This window comes from Cervus elaphus, chromosome 10, assembly GCF_910594005.1.
Source record: "Cervus elaphus chromosome 10, mCerEla1.1, whole genome shotgun sequence".
NCBI lineage: Eukaryota > Metazoa > Chordata > Mammalia > Artiodactyla > Cervidae > Cervus > Cervus elaphus.
This window is the reverse complement of record NC_057824.1, coordinates 24,051,231-24,072,525: the sequence shown is the minus strand read 5'-3', so window position 1 is coordinate 24,072,525 and position 21,295 is coordinate 24,051,231. Positions and strand designations below refer to the sequence as shown.

General features: G+C 52.2%; 2 protein-coding genes across 3 annotated transcripts in view; one reads left to right on the top strand and one right to left on the bottom strand.

Annotated features, from left to right (window-relative positions):
• Nucleotides 1–3,289, top strand: part of TVP23A (trans-golgi network vesicle protein 23 homolog A) — a 33,343-nt gene extending 30,054 nt beyond the window's left edge. For both annotated transcript variants that reach the window (XM_043914317.1, XM_043914316.1), the window contains 3 exons: nucleotides 785–913; nucleotides 1,819–1,878; nucleotides 3,052–3,289. In XM_043914317.1, coding sequence (XP_043770252.1) covers nucleotides 785–913; nucleotides 1,819–1,878 — 189 coding nt within the window. In that variant the 3' untranslated portion in view covers nucleotides 3,052–3,289. The remainder of the gene's footprint in view (nucleotides 1–784; nucleotides 914–1,818; nucleotides 1,879–3,051) is intronic.
• Nucleotides 3,172–20,015, bottom strand: NUBP1 (nucleotide binding protein 1). The gene is made up of 11 exons (XM_043914315.1): nucleotides 19,902–20,015; nucleotides 19,724–19,828; nucleotides 17,990–18,123; nucleotides 13,657–13,725; nucleotides 10,975–11,007; nucleotides 10,135–10,225; nucleotides 9,376–9,530; nucleotides 7,677–7,787; nucleotides 7,300–7,402; nucleotides 4,201–4,284; nucleotides 3,172–3,460 (listed from the first exon to the last, which is right to left on the bottom strand). Exons 1-11 carry the CDS (start codon nucleotides 19,918–19,920, stop codon nucleotides 3,402–3,404), a joined length of 963 nt encoding a protein of 320 aa, XP_043770250.1. The 5' UTR covers nucleotides 19,921–20,015; the 3' UTR covers nucleotides 3,172–3,401.
• Nucleotides 20,016–21,295: the final 1,280 nt, after the last annotated feature.

The window sequence follows — 21,295 nt, the reverse complement described above, 5'->3', positions numbered from 1 at the left end:
ACTGAATACTGTTCCCTAATCTGGACGGACCACGTTTTGTTTATCTGTTCACCCACTGATGGACATTTGGTGGTTTCCACCTTCTGGTCCATATGAATAATGCTGCTGAGAGGTATTTCTAGAAAAAGTGGATGACATCCTAGCTTGGATAGGTAGGAAACTTGCCTCAGTAGGAATAAGCCAGCCTCAGGATTCTGGAGTTTTATTTCTGAGTTACAACACTGCTTTGCCATGACCTAGCTCATTCCACAAGGAGACAAAATATCCATAGACGGTATAAGCCACAGCGTAACTGAGTGTGGGCTCTGGAGTCTGGGTCCTCGCTCAGTCTCAGCTCTGGGACTTCAGGCAACTTGAGCTTCCCTGGACTTCCATGTCCTCCCTGTAAAGTGGGACGATAGTGGCCCCAGCCTCTCCGGTTTCTGGTGTTTAATAGGTGTCCTTGAGTATCTGTATTATTATGATTATGTTAGTCGCTCAGTCATGTCTGACTCTTTGCAACCCCATGGACTGTAGCCCACTGGGCTCCTCTGCCCATGGGATTCTCCAGGCAAGAATATTGGAGTGGGTTGCCATTCCCTTCTCCAGGGGATCTTCCTGACCCCAGGATCAAACCCAGGTCTCCCGCATTTCAGGCAGAGTCTTTACCATCTGAACCACCAGGGAAGCTCTCCATAAAGGCTGGCTAACACTGGTGGGTGTGGGCCAGAGCCACTCCTGCTTGGTTTGGGAGGACCGTTTCAATCTCTGCTCTCAGAATGATCTCTCCTTCGTTTGAATGCAGGCCCTGGTGATAGCTGGGATCTCTCTCCAAGCCGCCAACCTGTATGGCTACGTCCTGTGTAAGATGGGAGGCGAGAGCGACATCAGCAAAGTCACAGCCAGTTTTCTGTCCCAGACGGTGTTCCAGACGGTGAGTTACTCAAGTCTGACTCCTGGACCCCTGATCCTCAGACACTTGAAAGTCCAGGAGGCCTGCTGGCAGTGGCAGTTTATGATATTTTTCTGTATCAGCCAGGCTGCCAGTGTTAGCTGGGGTTTTGTGTTCGTGGTTAAAATACGCACAACAAAATTTACCCTTTTAGCCATTTTTAAGTGTACAGTTCAGTATACCCACATCATCATGCCACCACAACTCTTTCACCCAAGCAAACTCTGTACCCACTAAACATTTAACTCATTCTCCACCCTCCCCAACCCCAGTAAACTCCAGGCAACCACTTACTTTCTACCCACATGAATCTGACTAATCTAGGGACCTCACGTAAGTGGAATCACACAGCGCTTGTCCTTTTGTGATTGCCATTGTTGGTTTTGAGTGATTTCTTTAAACTATGGAGGGCTTCCTTGGTGGCTCAGACAGTGAAGAGTTTGCCTGCAATGGAGGAGACCTGGGTTCGATCCCTGGGTTGGGAAGCTCCTCTGGAGAAGGGAATGGCAACCCAATCCAGTATTCTTGCCTGGGAAATCCCACGGACAGAGGAGCCTAGTGGGCTACAGTCCATGGGGTTGCAAAGAGTCGAACATGACTTAGCGACTAAACTACCACCACAACAATAGAATTAAGAGCTGTAACAATTTTTTTAAACCTATCCTGAGTTCTAGAAGCAACAACAGATCTTCTAAATGTGACCAGGCTCTTCCTGAAATGGTTTGAGCTATCTTAAGTGTGAATAGTGCACTTAAGCTTTAAGCCAAGACCTTGAGCAAGCAGCCATGCAGGCTTTCGGTTCACCGTGGACTTGCTCTGGCCTTGATTCGGCAGTCAGGCCACGTACATGTGGGACAGAAAACCAGGGCTGTCTCTTCCTCTTGCAGGCCTGTCCTAGCGACTTTCAGAAGCCTGGCCTCGAGGGGCTGGAGATTCACAAGCATTAGGTAAGCGGTGGGGTCGAGATGGTGGCCTGGATGGTGCAGGGCTAGGGGTTCTCATGGAAGCATGGCTCCCCTGGGCTCAGCTGGGCTTGTGATCTGGGTGGGCACCCCAGGGGGCTCGAGCGGCCTGTGTGCACAGCGGGTGGGGGCGGGGATTGGGGGGGGACCAACCTGTGTGCTGGGCCTTCCTGGGCTGTGTGTGGCCTCACGGCCCTTTAGACGGGTTCCACTTTCCTTACCTTGAACAGGTACAGATTTGACCCTGGGCAGGCGAGGGGGGCAGGTGACGAGAGGCGTGGAAAAGAACAGGGGGACGTGTGCCCCTTCCACTTCCATGCTGGGAATCAGAGGGGAAACGGGAATTTCCCCTTCCCTAAGCTGCTCTCAGTTCCTGTGAGTCTTTCAAACACAGTGAGCATCTCATGGCAATAAGGCTCTCTTACACTTTGCATCTCTCCTTTCATGCAACTTTAAAAACCCTGTAAATTGTCGTGTCTGGCACTGAAAATTGCCAGATGTGTGTGCTGTGCTTAGTCACTTGTGTTCGACTCTTTGTGACCCCATGGACTGCAGCCCGCCAGGCTCCTCTGTCCATGGGATTCTCCAGGCAAGAATACTGGAGTGGGTTGCCATGCCCTCCTCCAGGGATCTTCCCGACCCAGGGCTCAAACCTGGGTCTCCTGCATTGCAGGCGGTTCTTTACCGGCTGAGCCACCAGGGGAAGCCCACCGCCAGATACAGTAAACACATAATTCCTGTATGGAGCGTCTGCACTGACCCCCAATTCTGTTCATGTGGGTGATTCGCAGGTTTCTGACTATGCCTGGCTGCATCCTGTGCACTGACTTTGGCCCAAGCCCCAGTGGGAGGCTCTGTCGCTATTTGAATTTTTCCTCCATCGGAGAACAGTGTTTGCACTATGCTCTCAGTGGTAAAGAATCCACCAGCCAATGCAGGAGACTCGGGTTTGACCCCTGGGTTGGGAAGATTCCCTGGAACAGGAAATGGCAACCCACTCCAGTATTCTTGCCTGGAGAATCCCATGGACAGAGGAGCCTGGCGGGCTACAGTCTATGGGGTCGCAAAGACTCGGACATGACTTAGTGACTAAACCACAAGAACGAGGCTGCAGCGAAGCCACAAGTCCCTCCCTCTGTCCCTCTGGCTCTTTTTCAGGCTTATTTTCCAAGGCGGCAAGGGCACAAGTGAGAGGTTCTGTAGGACAGCTTCCGACAGAGAAGAGAATTTCATGATCCACGAGCTGCTGGGTTTTCACGAGAAGCAGGCTTCGGGGCAGAGGTTTGAGGAGCTGTTTTTATTTTTCAAATGGCACATCTGTAAAGAACGCCCTTTACGTACGTTCTAAAGGAAAGTGTACAAATGCTAGATGATTAAAGTGTCTCTGAAAAAGTGACTTCACGCCATGCCCGGGGCTGGTCCCTCTCTGCCTGTGACCCGCTCTGTCCCCACGCTGGCCAGGCGTGACGGACGGCTCGTGCTGCTGCCGTTCTTCACGGCCTCCTGTCTCAGGAGCCGACGAGGTTCTCTCCTTCTGGCAGACGCTGACTACAGAACTCCTGGATTCCTGGAAAACAGGACAGCAGGCGCAGAAGCACTGGTGGCTCTCGGTGGCCCTGCCCTAGGCTGGCAAGGCCGCGTCTAAATGGGGCGGAGTCCCCGGGTGGCTTAATTCACCCCAGAGTCCCGTCTCAGCTGATGCCCTGAATCTCTGCAAGTGAGTCCAGTTACTGCTGGCCGCCCATCAGTGGCTACAACCACGGCTGGAGGCCTCCTGTCGGCCCATTCTACAGATCGAGGATCCCAGAAATGTTGTTGTTTACCCTGGACACCATTTCACCAGGCCAGCAGGGCTCGGCCACAAGCCAGCAGCCTGGAGCTTTAACTACTGACACACCTGCCTCAACTTCAGGGTCTCTGACAGCCGCCCGTTGACTGAATCAGGCCTGCACCTGGGTCTGGTTTGGCTCGCTTTGCTTTTTTTTTTTTTTCCCCCTTCTTAAATTCTTTTTACAGTTTTACTGAGGTGTAATATTACTATTTCCTATACTGTAAACTTCACCCTCGCTCTGTTTTTAAGCTATGACTTAGTTCACAACATTGGTGGACTGGAAGATTTTCCCAGACTCCTGGCTTCCTGGGCTGAGGGGGTCATCCCAGACCCCACCACCCCCGTGTCCCCGTGGAGGCTGCATGGCCATTCACAACACCAAATAGGATCTTCTCACGCCCAAGCCCACTCTGCTCACGTGCGTCACTTCCTGGCCCCGTGGCCCTCTGGATTCACAGGTCCCCTTAAGCACTTACTCTGAATTATACTTCTGTAGGCGACAGTGGCTGGTGAATCTGGTGCTTCCACCAAAAAAGACTGTCCTTTGTCACAGCTCTTACCTTAAAGAAACAAAGCAAGGGAAATTAAAACCCACGAAGAAAACACAGTGGTGACCTGAACTTGGGGCTCCTTCTGTGCCTGTGACATGGAAGATCTCAGGCCCACCTCCCTCATAATGAAGATCAAAGCTGAGACACGACGTCGGGGTCTCTGGGACCTCGCCTGCCTCCCCTTCACCCAGCAGCGGGTCTGGCTGGTGTTGCCTCTTGGCTCTGACCTGTGCCTGGGCAATGCTGTTTAGTGTGTGTGTGTGTGCCTGAGAACCCTCTGGGTGAAGTGTGGCAAATGCAGGTTCCAGGGCCCCATAAAGAACAGATTTAGCAGCTCCTGGGTGGGCCCGGGAACCTGCATTTAAAAAAGATCGATTCATTCTCCAGTAAGATAATGAAGGCTCAGAGTGAAAGGAAGGGAGGACAGAAGGTTACACCATGAGGAATTGAGTTCAAGGGAAGCTACTGGGGTGTCAGCTGCCTTTCTAGAAATAATATATGCATGTAAGTGTGACATATGCATATACACACTCAAGTATTTTTTTAAAAAAAGCTTGGAAAAAAAAAAAAGCTTGGGAGCATACACACATTCCTCCTGTTGCTTTCTCCCTGTGGAACTGTACCTTGAAGGTCACTCCATGTTGGCATCAACCCATCCAGATGGGCATGGGGTGGGGCCTGGGCCGGGGGGAGCTCCTCTCCTGTCTGGTCCTGAGTAGACCCTGCCCCCGCCCCCTGCCCCCCACTCCTGCTGGAGAAGCAGGATCAGTGGTCCCACAACCCACAGCTGCTCCCCAGCCTCTGGGGGGACCCTGGCCAGGCCAACTGTGGAGCAATCATCCCCCCTAGCACGTTGCTGGGTGGGACAGGGACACCTGGGGGTTTGGGGGTGTGGAGTGGGACCCGATATGGCCTGGGCACTGTGTATAGTGCTAGGGAAGCGCAGGACCAGGCCTGGGAGGTCACCGGTCCCACAGCAGGCTCGTGGGGCCACTTCCTCCTGATGTTCACCCGGCATCCTCTTGCTCCTCATCCTCCCTTCCCCAGGAGACCTGCCCGAACCCTCACAACTTGCTCTGGTTGGCTCCCCACCGCCACAAACCTCCCCTCTCCTGGGCCCTGCCCTGTCCGAGACCGCCCCCCTCGCCTATGCTGTCCAGCCCTCACGGTGGCTCCATCACATCCCCACCTATCAGGCGAGCCTGAGGCTCAGAGCCCGGCAAGGACCCGCCCGTGCCCAGAGCCAGCGGAGGGGCGACGGGGGCGGTGGGGGTGGTCCAGGCCTGGGGCGAGCTGCCGGGAAGCTGGGATCCCAACGCCAAAGCCTGGCAGCTCCCTCGCTGCGTGTTTGCACAGGGGCTGCGCACGTCCTCCCGTCTCCCTGGTGACGGGGCGGCTCCCTCACTGCACAAAGCGGCTCTGGGGGTCCTCAGCGGCCTCCCTGGCCCTGTCCGCCTCACTGCAGCCCATGGCGGTGTTTACCCGCATCCTTTCCCACACTCGCTGTCCCCGGCTCTGCGGTTTCAACTGGAGGTGAGGTCTGGGGAGGTGCCCCTGTCACACGGGAGTGTGCCCACTGGACGGCACTGCATCCTCTCAGCCCAGGACTGAGCCCCGAGGCCGCCGCAGCCTGCAGCTGGCGGGAGTGACCACTCAGGCCGGCTGCCCACCCGGCCCCACACGCTTGCGTGGCCAGCCTGCCTCCAGGGGCTTTGAGGGGTGGTCCCGGCTCCTACGACCCCAAGGGACACGCTGGTCAATGTGACGACGACACTCGGGAAGGCTGGAAAAGCAGCCAGAGTTGTTTCCCGGGGGGGAACCAGGTACAAGTGCTTCTGGAGGTGGGCACCATCAAAGGGGCTCCAGGAGCCACCCTGCTGGGCGCCCAGGCGCTCTGGGGTCTTCCAGACCCCCTCCTTGGGGCAGGCCTCCTCCACACTGTGCTCTTGGCCCCCTCTATGCCGTCCCCCCATTGTGGACACGGCCCCCTCTGCTCCTGACCTCTCACCAGCTGACAAGCTAAGGCCCTGCCCGCTCCACACAGTGTCAGCAGGGAGCCGGCTCTCCCGTGCTCGCTGGTCCTGGGGGGCATCCCCAGCTCCCCGGGGGTTCACGCTGGGTAGCATGGACTTCGGGGACACCACCTTCTCCCCACCTGTCCCAGCCTGTCGCTTCCCCTCTCTGTGTCCCTTCCTCTCCGCGCTGATGCCCGGCTCGGTCCCGCCCTAACCTCCTCCCAACCAGCGCCGTGGCCCACGGCCTCAGCCTCTAAGCACACACAGCACCCACCCTCCCTGGTCTCATTTCCTGACAATTGGGGTCCAAACCACAAGGCTCAGCTGCAGAGCTGTCCACACCTGGGCTCCAACCCCCCGAGAGTCTCCCTTGGCCCCTTAGGCCTTGTCTGCAAAACCTCACTGCCCCACTTTCTCGTCATAGACACATCTAACTTCAGCAAGCCCGACTCTGTTGCGGTGGGGAAAGAAATTCGGTGGTGGGTATCACTGCAAGAGGGGGTGACTGTCCCCCTGCTCCACACAGCAAGCTGATGCCCTGGAGTGAGTGTGGCATGGAGGTGGGGGGCCTGAGGACTCTGGTACCCAGAGAGGAGCGTGACCCCTGAAGGCAGGCCAGCAACATGCCTTCCTGCTCACCCATCCAGGCATCAGGAGGGCTGTGCTGGGCTTCCCTGTAGATAGGGCAAGGGGGGGCCCTTCCTCGGGGTTCTCAAGGCTGATTCTGTTGATGACTTTCACGCCAGGACCTACTTCCTGTGTGAGACAGGACTCGAATACATGCCCTCGCCTCCTTCCCCTGGTCACCCCTGCCTGGCCCCTCTCCTTGGTGACCTCCTCTCCTGCCGCCTCCCCACACCGGATGCCTCCCTGACCAATCTCTCCTCCACTCTTGTAGGCCCTTCCCGCCTCCCCAAGGCCCTCCTGCTCCCTCACCACACGCCTGCGTATTTCCCTGCTGCTCTCAGCTGGGGGGCACACGGGCCCCATGCGGGAGGGATACACCCACCTATGCGTGGGTCCAGAGGCACTTTGCCAAGCAGCGGGATCTTCAGGTCCTGGCACATGGCCTCTGCACCCCCCGTTGTAGGTGGGAATATCTGGGACTCTTTCTGAAAGGCAACGTGAAACGGGGAAGAATCTTGAGTTTGTGTCCGAATCATATGAACAGACCACATTTTAAAGAAACTTAAAAAAAAAAAAGGCTCTTCTGAACGTGAAAAGAATTTCCATTAAATTGGCAACAGAGGGTTTTTTGTTTTTTTTTAAACTATGATTCATTCCAGTTCCCAAATGACGGGGAAAGCAGAAACAGTTTCCCAGACACCCGACCCCACCACTTCCCCAAGCATGGAGGCCGGGACCTTGAGGGGAACGTGCCCTCACCTGGCATTTGGGGCAGATGAAGCCGCTCATGTTCTCCACCACCCCGATGACGGGCAGCTTCACCTTGTGGCAGAAGCTGACCTCTTTCCGGACATCCTGGAGCGACACTTCCTGTGAAGGTTCCAGAAGACTGGTTATTTCAGAGTCTGGGCACAGACAGGGGACGATCGCGTGGCGGAGGGACAGCTGCAGGGCTGCGGCGTCACTGCCGTGAAGCTTTAGAGACTCTGTACCTAAGGGTTTCCCTGGCGGCTCAGCGGTAAAGAACCTGCCTGCCAGTGCAGAGTTGCAGAGAGTCAGACACGATTTAGCGACTGAACAACAACCGTTCTGTGAGTGCTTCATGCAACCACGCGTGAGCCCTGTTTTAGGCGGGGGCGGGGGGCAGCCTGCACGCTCAGCTGGCTGCCTGTTTTCATAGATCGAGTTCTTCTGGAGCACAGCCTGACCCGCACATTACCTCTGGCCACTTTCATCCCATAACGGTGCCCCTGGGGGGCTGGGACAGAGACCCTGTGACCTGCCAAACCTGAAATGGTTCCTCTCTGGCCCTTACCAGAAAAAGTCTGCCGACCTCTGACCTTGGTTATCATGACCACAACTTTATAGAACAAAAGAAAATAAGGAATATTACCCGGTTTGGAGCCCTGCCAATTCACTTCTGGACTCTGTGTGAGGAGCATGGGTAATCAGAGCTTAGTACCCTCCGCAATCCACCTTTAACTTTATCGCAGACACATGTCCAAGTGCTGTGTGCTGTCAAGTACGGCTTTAATGGTCATGGGCCCCCGTGGACCCGGGCTTTGAGGCTATTCTCCTGAGGCCCATGTTTGCCCCTGGAGCCCTTGGAGGCTGGGGTGCAGACAAAAGGGCTTGGCTAGAAAGTAAACCCGCTGGTACTAAGCATCTCCTTAGGGTGCCTCTGGTTCTCTCCCGAGTGTCCTCTGAAAGCCCTGCTTTCTCAAAAATGACGCCCAAAGCCAGCCAGCTGCTGGATGGGCAAGGATCCGAGGAAGTGGGTGTGCCCAGCCTGAAGTCCTGTTTTCTAGAGAAGTGACGCACACAGGACAGACACAGCACATCCTCACCGGCTTCCTGGGGAACGGCCGCTCCCCTCCTCCTGGACCTAAGGGGACTGTTTCCTTTCACAGTAAATATGGTATTGGAGAGGCCACTCTTGCATCAACTTGATTGCTGCTGTTGCTTTTGACCATTTTTAGAGTGGTTTTAGGCTCACAGAAAGCAGAGTCCCCATGTGTCCCTGCCCCACATGGGAAGCCTTGCCCGCTGTCAGCACCCACCATCGGGGTGGATGTCCCAACTCCACTGTCCTTGAAGGTCACTTCTCTGGGACTTGCTCTAGAGAGCACGGCTGGTCTAAGGGTCTAAGAGCACACTGCTGGTCGCCCAGCTCTGTTAAATATCCATCAGGAAACATTTCTAATGAAGCATCCATCTTCTCTCCACCGCCATCCTCGGGCCAGGCCCCCTTCCACCCCTGCACTAGCCACCCCCCACCCCAGCCACCTCATGCCTCCCTGTCCACTGACAATGGCTGAACTGAAGATAAACATAAGGTTTCTGCAGATCCCAGCCAGGGTGTGGGGGAGCCCAGGGCCTTGGGCTGTGGGAGAAAGAGACCCCCCCACCCCCCCGGTGCAGTGCAGTGTGGACCCCGCTCCGCCTGGCCCTCGCTCACCTGCGGCGTGGTGATGACCACCGCCCCGTCGATGTGCGCCGCGGCTAGGTACTGCACCACCGAGAGATGTTCGTCCGACGTCCCGGGCGGGGTGTCCACGATGAGGTAGTCCACCTCGCCCCAGTCCACGTCGCGGAGGAACTGCTTGATCATGCCTGCGGGGGAGGCCGCGGTGATGCATGCTGTCTCCTGTCCTCTGACCCTACAAAAGCGCAGCTCCAGACCCTTACACACAGCTCACGTACGTGCTCCATCGGCGGGGTCTGGGAGTGCCTCGGGGCTTGTCCATAACTAGGGGGTCTTCTACTCGCCTCCAGGGTGGTGCGGCCAGGGAACTGCCAACACCCTGTGATGCAGAGGACCGTCCACCCCCCAACCTCCCCAACAAGGGATTGTCTGGCTCGGAACATCACAGCACCGAGGCTGAGGAGCCTCGCCCAGGTTGGCACTTCCATACCTGCAGCCTGGACACCCTTTCAAACTGGTACTGACTTCACCCCTCACCCTCCTCTGACACAAACAAGAGCACAAACCACCGGAGGGATCACTTCAGGATTAGATGGGTTTTCAGGAGAGCAAAACCCATCAGAGATATGAAAATTTGTAATGTTGTATTTATTAAGTAAAATTGGAATTTCTATGGGCTCTCTTTAACCAGTGAAGAAAGAGGCCACCAGAGACACAGGCTGTCCTGATGGGATGGGATCCGCTTCTGTCCCTGGAAGGACGTGACGAGAGAGAGAAAGCAGAGTGACAAACCGTTTTTCTTTGGTCCCCTCCAGATGACGGCATCGTCGGGGCTGCTGAGCAAGAAACCCACCGACATCACCCCCAAGTTGTCTTCCAGGAACTGGAAAGGATGATGCAAGAGACATTTTACTTCAAACCACAGTGCCAGGCACTTCCCTATGTCTTGTGTCTGAGTGCTGGCAGCAGCAATTGAGAGGGCAAAGTTACTATATGATGTGAGTATATATTCACTTTTTGAATCCTTAAATTTCTCCCCCACCAAAAAAAAAAAAAAAATCATTAAAAAAAAAAAGGTTACCATATTTGGGGGGATTGAAAGAGTCACCATATGGTCCTAGGTGGCAATGACAGTGACCTCAGCTGAAATGAACAAATACTGTCTCCTCTGAAGGAGGCAACAGAAGATGAGATGGTTGGATGCATCATGGACTCAGTGGACATGAGCTTGAGCAAACTTTGAGAGACAGTGAAGGACAGGGAAGCCTGGTGTGCTACAGTCCATGAGGTCGCAAACAGCTGGACATGACGGAGTGACCAAACAACAACCAACCTGCTGTTTTAATCTGGCTGGCCCCGCTTCTGGTTTCCTACATAAAGTTTTATTGGAAAAGGGCCACAGTCATTCATTCGCATATCACTACTTTCCATCTATGACGGGGGCAACTGTTTGGCCCACAGACTGGAAGGAGCTACTCTCTGAGCCAATCTCTGGTCGTAACTGGATCCTCCAGGCCCAGGAAAGTGCCTCAGTGACTACCTGTTGACTGATAAGCAGTCACCGGTTGACTGCCCACCACTATCCGCCATGTACACACCACCCCGAAGGGAAGGCCTGGGGTGGATACTCACCACTGGAGACCAGCCCGAGCCGCTCTGGTGAACCTATGGGAACAGGAGCCTGTCTCACTTGTGAGAAAATACACACCCTGGTCACGCTTTACACGCCAAGTTTACGCAGCAGGAGGACAGCTTCATAAATTACGATTCATCGTCCTAAAGGCTGCCACTGAATTCTTAACAGGGAGTGAGCATCAGGGGGTCGGGGTTAGGTGATACGGTGCGTGCTCAGTCGCTTCAGGCGTGTCCGACTCTTTGCGACCCTATGGACTGTAGCCCACCAAGCTCCTCTGTCCATGGGATTTTCCAGGCAAGAATACTGGAGTGGGTGGGTTGCTGTGCCCTCCTCCAAGGGATCTTCCTGACCCAGGGATCGAACCTCTGTCTCTTATGTCTCCTGCATCGGCAAGCAGGTTCTTTACCACTAGCGCCACCTGGGAAGCCAAGATATAGATGAGAGAGTGCATACGCTCTCCCCTCCCAGGTTGGGCAATCTGGAAACTCTGCTTAAATATCTGGTCAGGGAACCAATGATCATCAGAGTCCAGTATGATCTGGGGGATTTTAAAAGTGTGACAGAAATCGGTTGGGGGTTGCCGCGAAGATGCAGGTAACTGAGGAACAGCGAGGCGGCCTCCGTAAGGAGTGGAGGGACGACCCTGAGTGAAGCAGTGGACATGGAACCCTCCCACTGGTGGCCTGAGCTGCTGCCCCAAGGGACAAGGCCTGGGAAAAGGGGTATCGGTGGGAAGCTGGGGCTATTTCAAGACCCAGACCCTTTCCAGTTAGGTGTTCACTAACTGCCAGGATGAGGGCTTCCCTGGTGGCTCAGGGGTAAAGAATCCGCCTGCCAAGGCAAGAGACTCGGGTTCCTTCCCTGGGTTGGGGAGATCCCCTGGAGAAGAAAATGGCAACAAGTATTCTTGCCTGGAAAATCCTACGGACAGAGAAACCTGACAGGCTTTAGTCCCTGGGGTCAAAAAACAGCTGGACACGACTTAGCAAGTAAGCAACAACAAACTGCCAGGGTTGAAGTCCACTCTGACGCTTTTCTATGAAACTGGAACTTACGCAATTTCTAACCGCACATCAGTCTTAGAATTTACGCTTCAGGCAACATTGGAGCCAAAAGAGAAAGCCCATTTTTCCTGATGACATCTTACTTTTTTAAATAGTCAACTCAGATATAATTCACATACCACACAGCCCACCCAGTTAAAGTGTACACTTAAATGGCTTCAGGATAGTCACAGAATTGCACATCCATGACCACAATCAATGATAGAACATTCTGGTTACTCTAAGAAGATACCCTGCAACCCTCAAGTGTCACCCCCAACCCCCACGCTTCCTCCAACTCCTAGGTGACCATGGATCTACTTTGTCTACAGAGGTGCCTGTCCCCAACATTTGACAGAAACGCAATTCAGGTAATATGTAACTCCTTGTCACTGGCTTTGAAGTCACATTTCAAAAAAAAACCAAACCCATTAATTCCTATTAATACTCATTCTCTAAGTCACTGGTCTTGAAAGGGAGGGGGTAAACCCAATGATCCAACAGCGTAGGAGAAGAAAAGAGTGGAATTTGTCACCATTTACAAAGTTCAGTTTTTATAAATGACTTGTGTGCCGGCTCAGTGAGTAGTACGGGCGTGTGACTGATGATGAAGGGAGACCCGCGCTCCGGAGCCTGCTGCCCGCGGGTATGCAGTCGAGCCATGGTCCCGCTGCTCCGCTCTGACCCCGCATAGCATCGGCGCCTCTCAGCACGTGGGAAGCAAGTGCCAAGCCCTGAGCAGAGTCCCCAGGGGCTGGCCCCGTCCGCCTGGGCTACTCTCTGCCACCCTGCGGGCCACTCTGCCTGGCCCCACAGGCTACTGGGCTGAGGACACCCCTCCAGCCCAGCATGCCTTCCTCCGGGCTCTCTGAGCAGGGTGCCCTTGACCACCTCCTCCCAGAAAGAGGCTCCCCGGGCCCCTCTCCCTGCCATCTGTCCCATCCCCTCGCTTCACTGAGATTCCTATTGTCACTGGCCCTTCCCATGAGGGCAGGGTCTTTATCTGCCTTGTTCACCTCTGAACCGCAGCACCCAGTGCTTCAGTAAAGAACAAACCCGTCCCAACAGCCCCAGACAAGGCTGGTCCTCCAGGCTGGCTTCAAAATGCACCCCGCTGGGCAGCCCCTTCCTGGCCGGCTCTGCGCACCAGGGTGTAGGGAGGCAGCGGCACCTAGCTCGGCTGCCCCCACCACCCAACCCCGCGTCACCCGCCCGCCTCACAGTCTCACTTCCCCTCACTTCCCCAGTGACCACAGGGGCAGAAATATTCCCTTGCTTCCAGCCTACAGAGCCCTTGCCAGCCCTACTCAAGCTTTCCCAGCCAGGACCAAGTTTTCGTGTCTGACTTCTGCATTTGACTTGCTCTTTCCCTTCCCCTCTAAGACGGCATCAAAACGAACACTTCTCAGATGGATGAACTTGGATGAACTTATAGATGGGTCGCCCCCCCAACACACCCCCAAACTCAGGGCTGTTGTTAAAAGTAGACCGTTGACTGAACCCTCCCTGATGTGGTCACATCCAGGTAAAAACGCACGCGCTCCACTGACCCTGTGGCTTAGGGTGCTCAGCTCAGGGCTCAGGTTCATTTTAAGAAAATATTTCCCGGCGTTTTTTTTTTAATGTCGCTCTTACCTGTTCTCCTTCCAATCCCATGATCTTGGGAATTGATGGCCCACATATATCAATGTCTAGAAGAGCAACCTGGGGAACAAGAAGAGACCAAGGCAGTGATGCAAGGCAGTTCCAATCCTCCGGGTATGCACGATCGAGAGGGGACGGGGTTCGAGGAAAAGGAGGGAAGGGAGGAGACACAGAGAAACCGGGTCAAACGTGAACTGAGTGGAACCTCAGAGTTACAACATTCCCTTCCGGGCCTTGGAAACACAGTCAAGACTCCTAACAACTGCAAAGTACATCAACACCCCCATGCTCCCCACAACCCCTGCCACCCTCAATACAGCCTATTTTCAAGGTGAGCTTATGAACCAGGGTATCAGGTTGTTCACAGATTCAGGTCCAGCCACTGTTTACCTGGTCCTTACCACATCCTGGGGGTAGGGGTGGTGTGTGTGTGTGTCTTGGGGTGTGTGTGTGTGTGATCATTATAACTGCTTTACCAAAGAAGAAACTGTGGTTCAATCTGGGGGGAGGGCGGGGTGTGTGTGTGTGATCATTATAACTCTGCTTTACCGAAGAAGAAACTGTGGTTCAGAGATGCCCATAGACTTGTTCAATGAGCAAGGAAGCAAGCCAGGACTTAAACCAAGGTCTCTGGACTCCAACACCAAGGTTCTTCCCATGGCTCCCGGGGCCTGGCGAGGAGGGCCAGAGTGGCCCCTCCAGCTGAGTTCTGAGCAAGCCCTGTTTTTCTGTGATGCTGAAGGTTAACAGTGGTGTAGGTTCAACTTCTAAAGGAGAAAGTAAGAATAAGGAAACACACAGAAGTTCTTTGCCAGTGACATGTCCAGCCCAGGAGGACTCTTTCCACCCTAAATGCCCTGCTTTCCCCATGTGATATGTGAAAAGGTCTGAGACAGCTCTCAGAAACACTTTAAAGAGCAGAGCTATTCATCCTGAAAGCTCTTATGTCTTAGATCCAAAGTGCAGCACCTCTGGGTAACTTTTTAACTTGCCCCAAATTAGTTTCTTGCTTCCCTCTTCCATCGTCTCAACAATCCCCCGTGACCCTCACATGATCTCACACCGGGGTCAGGAAAGGGGTTCATACACTGGACCGCTGTCTGCCTCACGCACCCTCTGCTGGACCTCAAGAAGAATGCAACAGAACTCATCCTAAAGACCGTTCTTGAGGCTTCAGGCTGGTGTGTATTAATGGGCTAGACATTTTACATCCGAGCCTGAGGACCTGGGAAATTATACCATCCCTACAACCCTAATGAGAGACTTCTGTCAATCCTCTCGAGTCTCTAGCCTCTCGGTCTAGAATGCCTCACTCTCTCTTGGGAAAAGTTTAACCAATTTCCTTTTGAGGAATTATTAACACATCCCCTCCACCCCCAACAGAAGGGGTATCTTGAGTGAAAGATGCAGGAAAGATATCATGTGCACTCATTCCTGTGGTGGTCTTCACCCCCTCAATACTCCAGGTAGTGGAATGAAGAAATAATGATGATGACTATGAGGGACACTGATTGAACACTTCCTATGCATCAAGTGTCGTGTTAAGCATTTTACAGTTACATGCATCATCTCACTCAGGACTGAGTCCCATTTTAGAGATGAGAACACTGAGGCAGAGAGAGTCTGATAACCTGCCCATGGTTACAGCAGTGGTGTGGGCGGTGCTGGGAGGTGAGGGTGGGCAGACCGACTCCAAAGCCTGTGTTCCTGGCCACCACGCTAGACCTCGCCCCCGCCCTCCCTGGCCCCACAGGTTCAGCTAGACTTCAGACCCTCGCTCTTCTCCAGCAGTTAGACGCCCAGCTATTCCACCTCCCCAGCTGTGCTCTCATTTCCCGCCCCTGGTTCCGGCCACTGCCCTAGCTGTGACCTTGTGGCCCCTCATGGAGACAAGACCAACGTTTCCTGCTGGTTCACCATCACCCTCTGACAACACACTCGACTGCTGCTGCAGCAAAGCTCAGACCATGCCTCCTTCCCACGAGAATGTCTTCCTGGAGCGTTAAAGCCTCCTGGGCTGGCCCAGCCCCACTCTCGGCTCCTCCACTGCAGCAGCAGCAGCCCTGCCCTGCCTGCCTGTCCAGTCTGCACCGGCGGTTCCAGCTCTGCACCTCTGCCTACACCTCCTCCCGCCACCTTCCACCGGCTGCCATCAGAGTCCAGAGGACACCTTCTCCAACCTGCTGCCCAGCCCCGGGCAGTCCCTTCTCCCTTTCGCCAGACCCCTTGAACACACCTTGGGTAACAGATATCAGACTCCAGAGAAGCCCACATCAGTCAGGCAGGCCAACGGGAGTGGCTCGATACATCATAAAATGATCGGAAGAGAAATGAGTAACGAGCGGAATTCAGAGCCACAGTCAGTGAGAGAAACACCAAGCTTTCTGGACTCCCTAGTCCCACCTCGGCACTGTCTCCAGAAGGCCACGGCCTCCCCAACGCATCAGTCCTCTTGCAACAAAGTTCTTCTCCAGCCAGCACTGGCACAGCTGGGCTACAAACCAAACCAGGGGCTGGCAAGCTGCAACCTGGGAGCCAAACCCAGAATGCCACCTGTTTTTTTACAGACCACAGCCAAGAATGGCTATTACGTGTTTAGAGTAGGGGGGTAAAAACAATCAAAAGAACATATTTATTTCACAACATGTGAAAATTATGAAATTCAAAGTTTTATGAGAATATAGCCACAGTCATTTGTTCACAGGCTAATCTCGTGTTCAAGGGGCAGAACTGAGAGTTGCTACAGAAACTGTATAACCTACAAAACCTAAAATAATTATCACCTGGTGCTTCATATAAAGAGTCTGCTGACCCCCAAGTCAACTCTTTTTTAACCCAATGATTTATATATCTTTATAAAAATATATATTCCTGGAGTCCTCGGTGGGGTATCAAAGAGGTCATTGTGCATTTGTGTGTGTATCTGTGTGTGTGCACACACATACTGAGGGCAGGCTGGAATGGTGGGCTGCATCCCCCTGCCCATGGGAGCTGCCTTTATGGGGTTTTTTTCATGGAGGAAATTTAGCCTTTATTTTATTAAGTATTTAGGATGCTATTTCATACTGGAATAGAATGGTTTATCTCACACAAGTACAAAGTACTGGCATTTATCCAGTTTTTACAGTTTTAAAAAAATAACTGGCAATATGGTGCAGTTTTGAAATGTCAATATTAAAAGTACTCTACAGTCCCTGCTAGTACTATCTTAACAAGAAAGCCAAATAAAAGGGAAAGGCCATTAGTCAGTTACAAGACAAATATAAAAAGCTAGCCTTTATACATATAAAATAAATTTCAACATTCAAAATGCAAAAAGAGAAAACTAATTTTCAAAAATGCATCAATGTATGCAAGAAGGCACACACCAAGACAGTGGAAAGAACTGAAATGGTCTGGAAAGGCTTTTAACACGAGCATAATAAAGCTGTTTCTATGTTACACTGAACCCCTGCAAGCCCCAAACAGTCCTCTGGTGGAAAAACAGTTGGCAATCTACGTAGAGTTTTGGCAAAACCAAAAAGGTGGAATGCATTCTCTGTTAACAAAAAAAATAAAACCCCCAGTATTCATGGTTTCATCAGGTATAACACCGTAATCAAAGTGAATATTGGGGTCATGTTCTATGATCAAAGCAAAACTATGAGGCCCAATGAATAACCTGTCTTGTCTTTTTTTTTTTTTTTTTTTAATATCACAGGAACTACAAATTTCCAGTTGACCGTTTTGGTAAAAATTTTCTCTTCCTCTCCCTCTCATACCTTTTATTAAAGCTGAAATCCCGAGAGCGGCCCTGGGGAATCTGAATTTTCCTGCTCCTCTGTGTACGTGGGTGTAAGTGAATGGCCTAGGACAGGGGTCGGCAAGCGTTTTCTTCAAGGGCCACATGGAAAGTGTTTTAGGCTTTCTCGGCAAAATCCAGGATGATATGTAGGTTTTAATGTGACACTGTAAGAACCACCATTTATAAACGTAAAAACCACCCAGAGTTCATAGGCCATAGGAAGATAGGCTCTTGTTGGCAGACCCCTGGATAGAAAAGACAGAAAGGGGGTTTCATAAAGATTCATAAAGAAGCTTGAACTGAACATGATGAATAATTGGCAAGCCTAGAGAAATGTACACCTGGTATCCATGTTCATGGCTCGAGAATCCAATGAAATATTCATTTCATTGCTCAACTCCCTTGCATTTCCTTGTTCCCTCTGCAGGGATCTATATTCCAAAGAGGCCAATTCAACTGTTGCTAAGAGTCAGCCCCCTGCCAGCCATCATGAGCCTTGAGAAAGGAAGGAGCCTCTCCCAGTTTCCCCCAAAGTCCCACCTGCGTGTTTTCATCCTCCGCTAGGCCATGGGCCAGGTGGGCGCTAAACGTGCTTTTCCCAACGCCGCCTTTCCCAGACAACACCAAGATCTTGTGTTTCACAGTCTTCATTTTTTCTTTGATTTCCTCTATGGCTGCAAAGAAAGCAAGTCAGGTGACCAAGCCCCTAACTCAATCTTTTAGTTTTTAAATTTTTACTGCAGTAGAGTTGATTTACAATGTTATGTTAGTTTCTGCTGTAAAGTGAGTCCGTTATATCTATATATATATCTGCTTTTAAGATTCTTTTCTCATTTGGTCATTACAGAGTACTGATCAGTTTCCTGTACTATACAGTAGGCCCTTATTAGTTGCCCATTTTATATCTAGCAGCGTGTATACATCAATCTCAATCTCCCAATTTATCACCCCCCTGCCCTGCCCCAGTACCATAAGTTTGTTTTCTACATCTGTGACACTGTCCTGTGTATAAGTTCATTTGTACCACTCTTTTAGATTCTACATATAAGCAATATCATATGATATTTGTCTTTCTCGGAATGTCACTCTTCCGATGGGCTGGAAGGAGGTAAATCCTTGACTATTTCAAGGGATCATGAGTGAAACAGCACCTCACCAATGGTAGTAATAAGAGCTACAAAAAATCCAAAAAACAACCCACAAGGCTACTAGCACATCTGAGAGTTCCTTACTTCTTGGTTTACTCATTTATCTCCTCTACTAGAACATAAAGCCCATGAAGCAGGAAACTCAGCAGTGTTCATACTATATTCCCAGGTCCAGAACACAGCTCTGAATTGCAGCAGTGATTCCCAACCTGTGGGCAAACCCCACCAGGACGCATTTGGCAGTGTCTTGGGATATTTTTGGTTGCCACAGGAAGGAGTGCTGCCCACATGTAGTGGGTAGAGGGCAGGAATGCTGCTAAATGTCCTACAGTGTTCAGGGCAGAGACAAACTCACAACAGAGAATTATCCAGCCCTGAATGTCAGGAGTGCTGGGAATGAGATACTGACAAATACTGCAGGCACGTAGTACCTACGTAGTACCTGTCACCGATAACCATCATTATTACACATTTATAATACTATGCCTTCAGTATTTCCTCCTAGTTCAAATCCTTAAAACACTGTAACTATTTTTCCCCAGTTTGATGCGGAAACGGAGGGTCAGAGAGGTTAAGGCTTTTTAATGACCTCATCTGTCTCAATCACAGCACAGAACACTGTGCCTGCAAGTGATTAATTCATACTTCTCTTGAATTCATGGGAGAAGCGCTCCTCAAAAAGGAGGGAAATTTTGTCCAAAGAAAACAGCTGGCAGAGCTAGGATTCAAGTCCAAGCTCCCTGACTTCAAAGTTTATACCCTATTCCGGCTGGTGCCGCCCTCCTTCCGACCAATTCCACTTGCTGTCACTCAAACTTTTCGCCCCACCCCTCACCCTGCCGACATTCGCCCCTGCCCCGCCCCTCCCGAGACCCCTTAGGACTCCACGCCAGTCACTGATTCAGGCTCCGCCCCGACCCCGCCAATTTTCTCCACGTTCTTCCCCTCGGGGCTCCGCTCTTGTCACTCATTCCTCAAGCCCCACCCCTCAACTGCAGACGTCCCCACGCCCACCTCCTCTGGGCCCCGACCCTGTCACTCACCCCTACTCCCCAACTCCACCCACGCCCCGCCTCTTCCGGAATAGCGCTTTTCACTTCCCGTTGAAGCCTTGCCCCTTCCTCACCCGGGTCCGCGGCAGCACCAGCTCCAGAAGCGCAGAGCCGCTGGTTGGGGCACCCCTGACATGAGGCCCCTCGACCTGCCTGGGCGCTGTCGGCCCCTGGACAGTCTGCGCGGAGACAAGATCGCAGTTAGAATGGTTCCTCTCCTTTCAGCTCCCCCTTCCCCCTCCGCGCTCTCACCGTGAGGCACCTCCTCCATTCTGCTGCCCTGGACGCTTACGCGGTCACCGGAAACCGCGGTTGCATATTTCCGTCTCGTGGCGCTCAATATGGACCTCCGGCTGCGCGAAATGAGTCTCCGAAAGAGGACTCTGCGCACGCGCGAACCCTGTGACAAGTGCTTAGGGCGGTTTTCTGTTCCTTTTAAAACTGAGGGCTGTTTTCTGTTCCTTTTAAAACTGAGCCTCAGTTGTCTATGATAAATACTTAAGCGTGTCTGCTAGAAACAAAGGGGTTGCCCTACATCAATGCCATTTTCATACCCAAGAGATTTGATTGACGCAAAACTGTTAGCTTATATACACTTTTATATTCAAGTTAAGGAAAAGCCTGCCATCCTCGCTCCCCCAACCCCCTTAATTAAATTCAGGTTAAAGTTTTTAGCAGAATGCACTTGAAGTTGTGGTACAGCAGGAGGTGCATGACACCAGTTGGTCCCATTGATGATATTAGGGCTTGATCACTTGATAAAGATGATGTGTACCCTAACAGAAACACGCCAGGGAATGGTACCATTTTCCATTTGTATTTAATATGGACTTTGTGGGTGACATGTTGAAGTCACGTGAATGTCTTGTTCTCAGTCAACCTTTCACCCAGTGGTTTTACCTCATTCTTTGACCAGTGGCAGGGAGGAAAGCGTCGACTGTTCTCTAACCTTCCCCTCCCTATTCCTCCTCACAAGGCTGTAAGAATGACGGTGAAGTAAAACAAAATCAAACAAAGCTGCTCTCAGCTTTGCTCCAGGTCTCCTACTCTCCCAGCCAAACTCCTCTGCCTCACCTGGGATGGGATTTTCCATCTGTTGCGTTTGGGAGCAGAAGGCTGGAAGCCAGGTGGCTAAGCAGATTCTTCGGGCCCATCCCTGACCTACACAATCAGCAACTAGAGGGGTAGGCCTGGGAATCTGCATCTTCACATTCTCACCAGATAGTAATGACATCCACTAAAGTTTGAGAACCACTTCTTACCACAAGCACTCCTCAAGACTTCTTGGACCACTTTTAGTGGAACTTTCCACGTCTCCAGCCTCTATTTCTCACCAAGTTCAAACCCATTTATCTCAATCAATGCCTATTGGATTTTACTGCATGGATCTCCTGTGAGCATGACAAACATGTCCACAGCTTTCTCCTCAAACTAGTTCCTGTCTCTGGAGCTCTCATCTCAGAGACTGATGCTACCCCTGCTGAAGCACTCAAGTCAGCAGCCTGAGCACCAGCCTTGCTTAGTTCTTTCTGTCCCCCCTGTATCGGTTAGCAATTGCTGCATAACAAATTACCCAGTGGAGAAGGCAATGGCAACCCACTTCAGTACTCTTGCCTGGAGAATCCCATGGACAGAGGTGCCTTATA

Bases quoted from the DNA above. Each gene is read 5' to 3' on its own strand.
- NUBP1 (XM_043914315.1), bottom strand. The intron at 18,124-19,723 runs GTGAGGAAGGGG...CTTTCTTTGCAG, and splicing joins TGGTGCTGCCGCGGACCCGG to CCATAGAGGAAATCAAAGAA. The intron at 7,403-7,676 runs GTGAGGGCACGT...GTTGCCTTTCAG, and splicing joins TCATCTGCCCCAAATGCCAG to AAAGAGTCCCAGATATTCCC.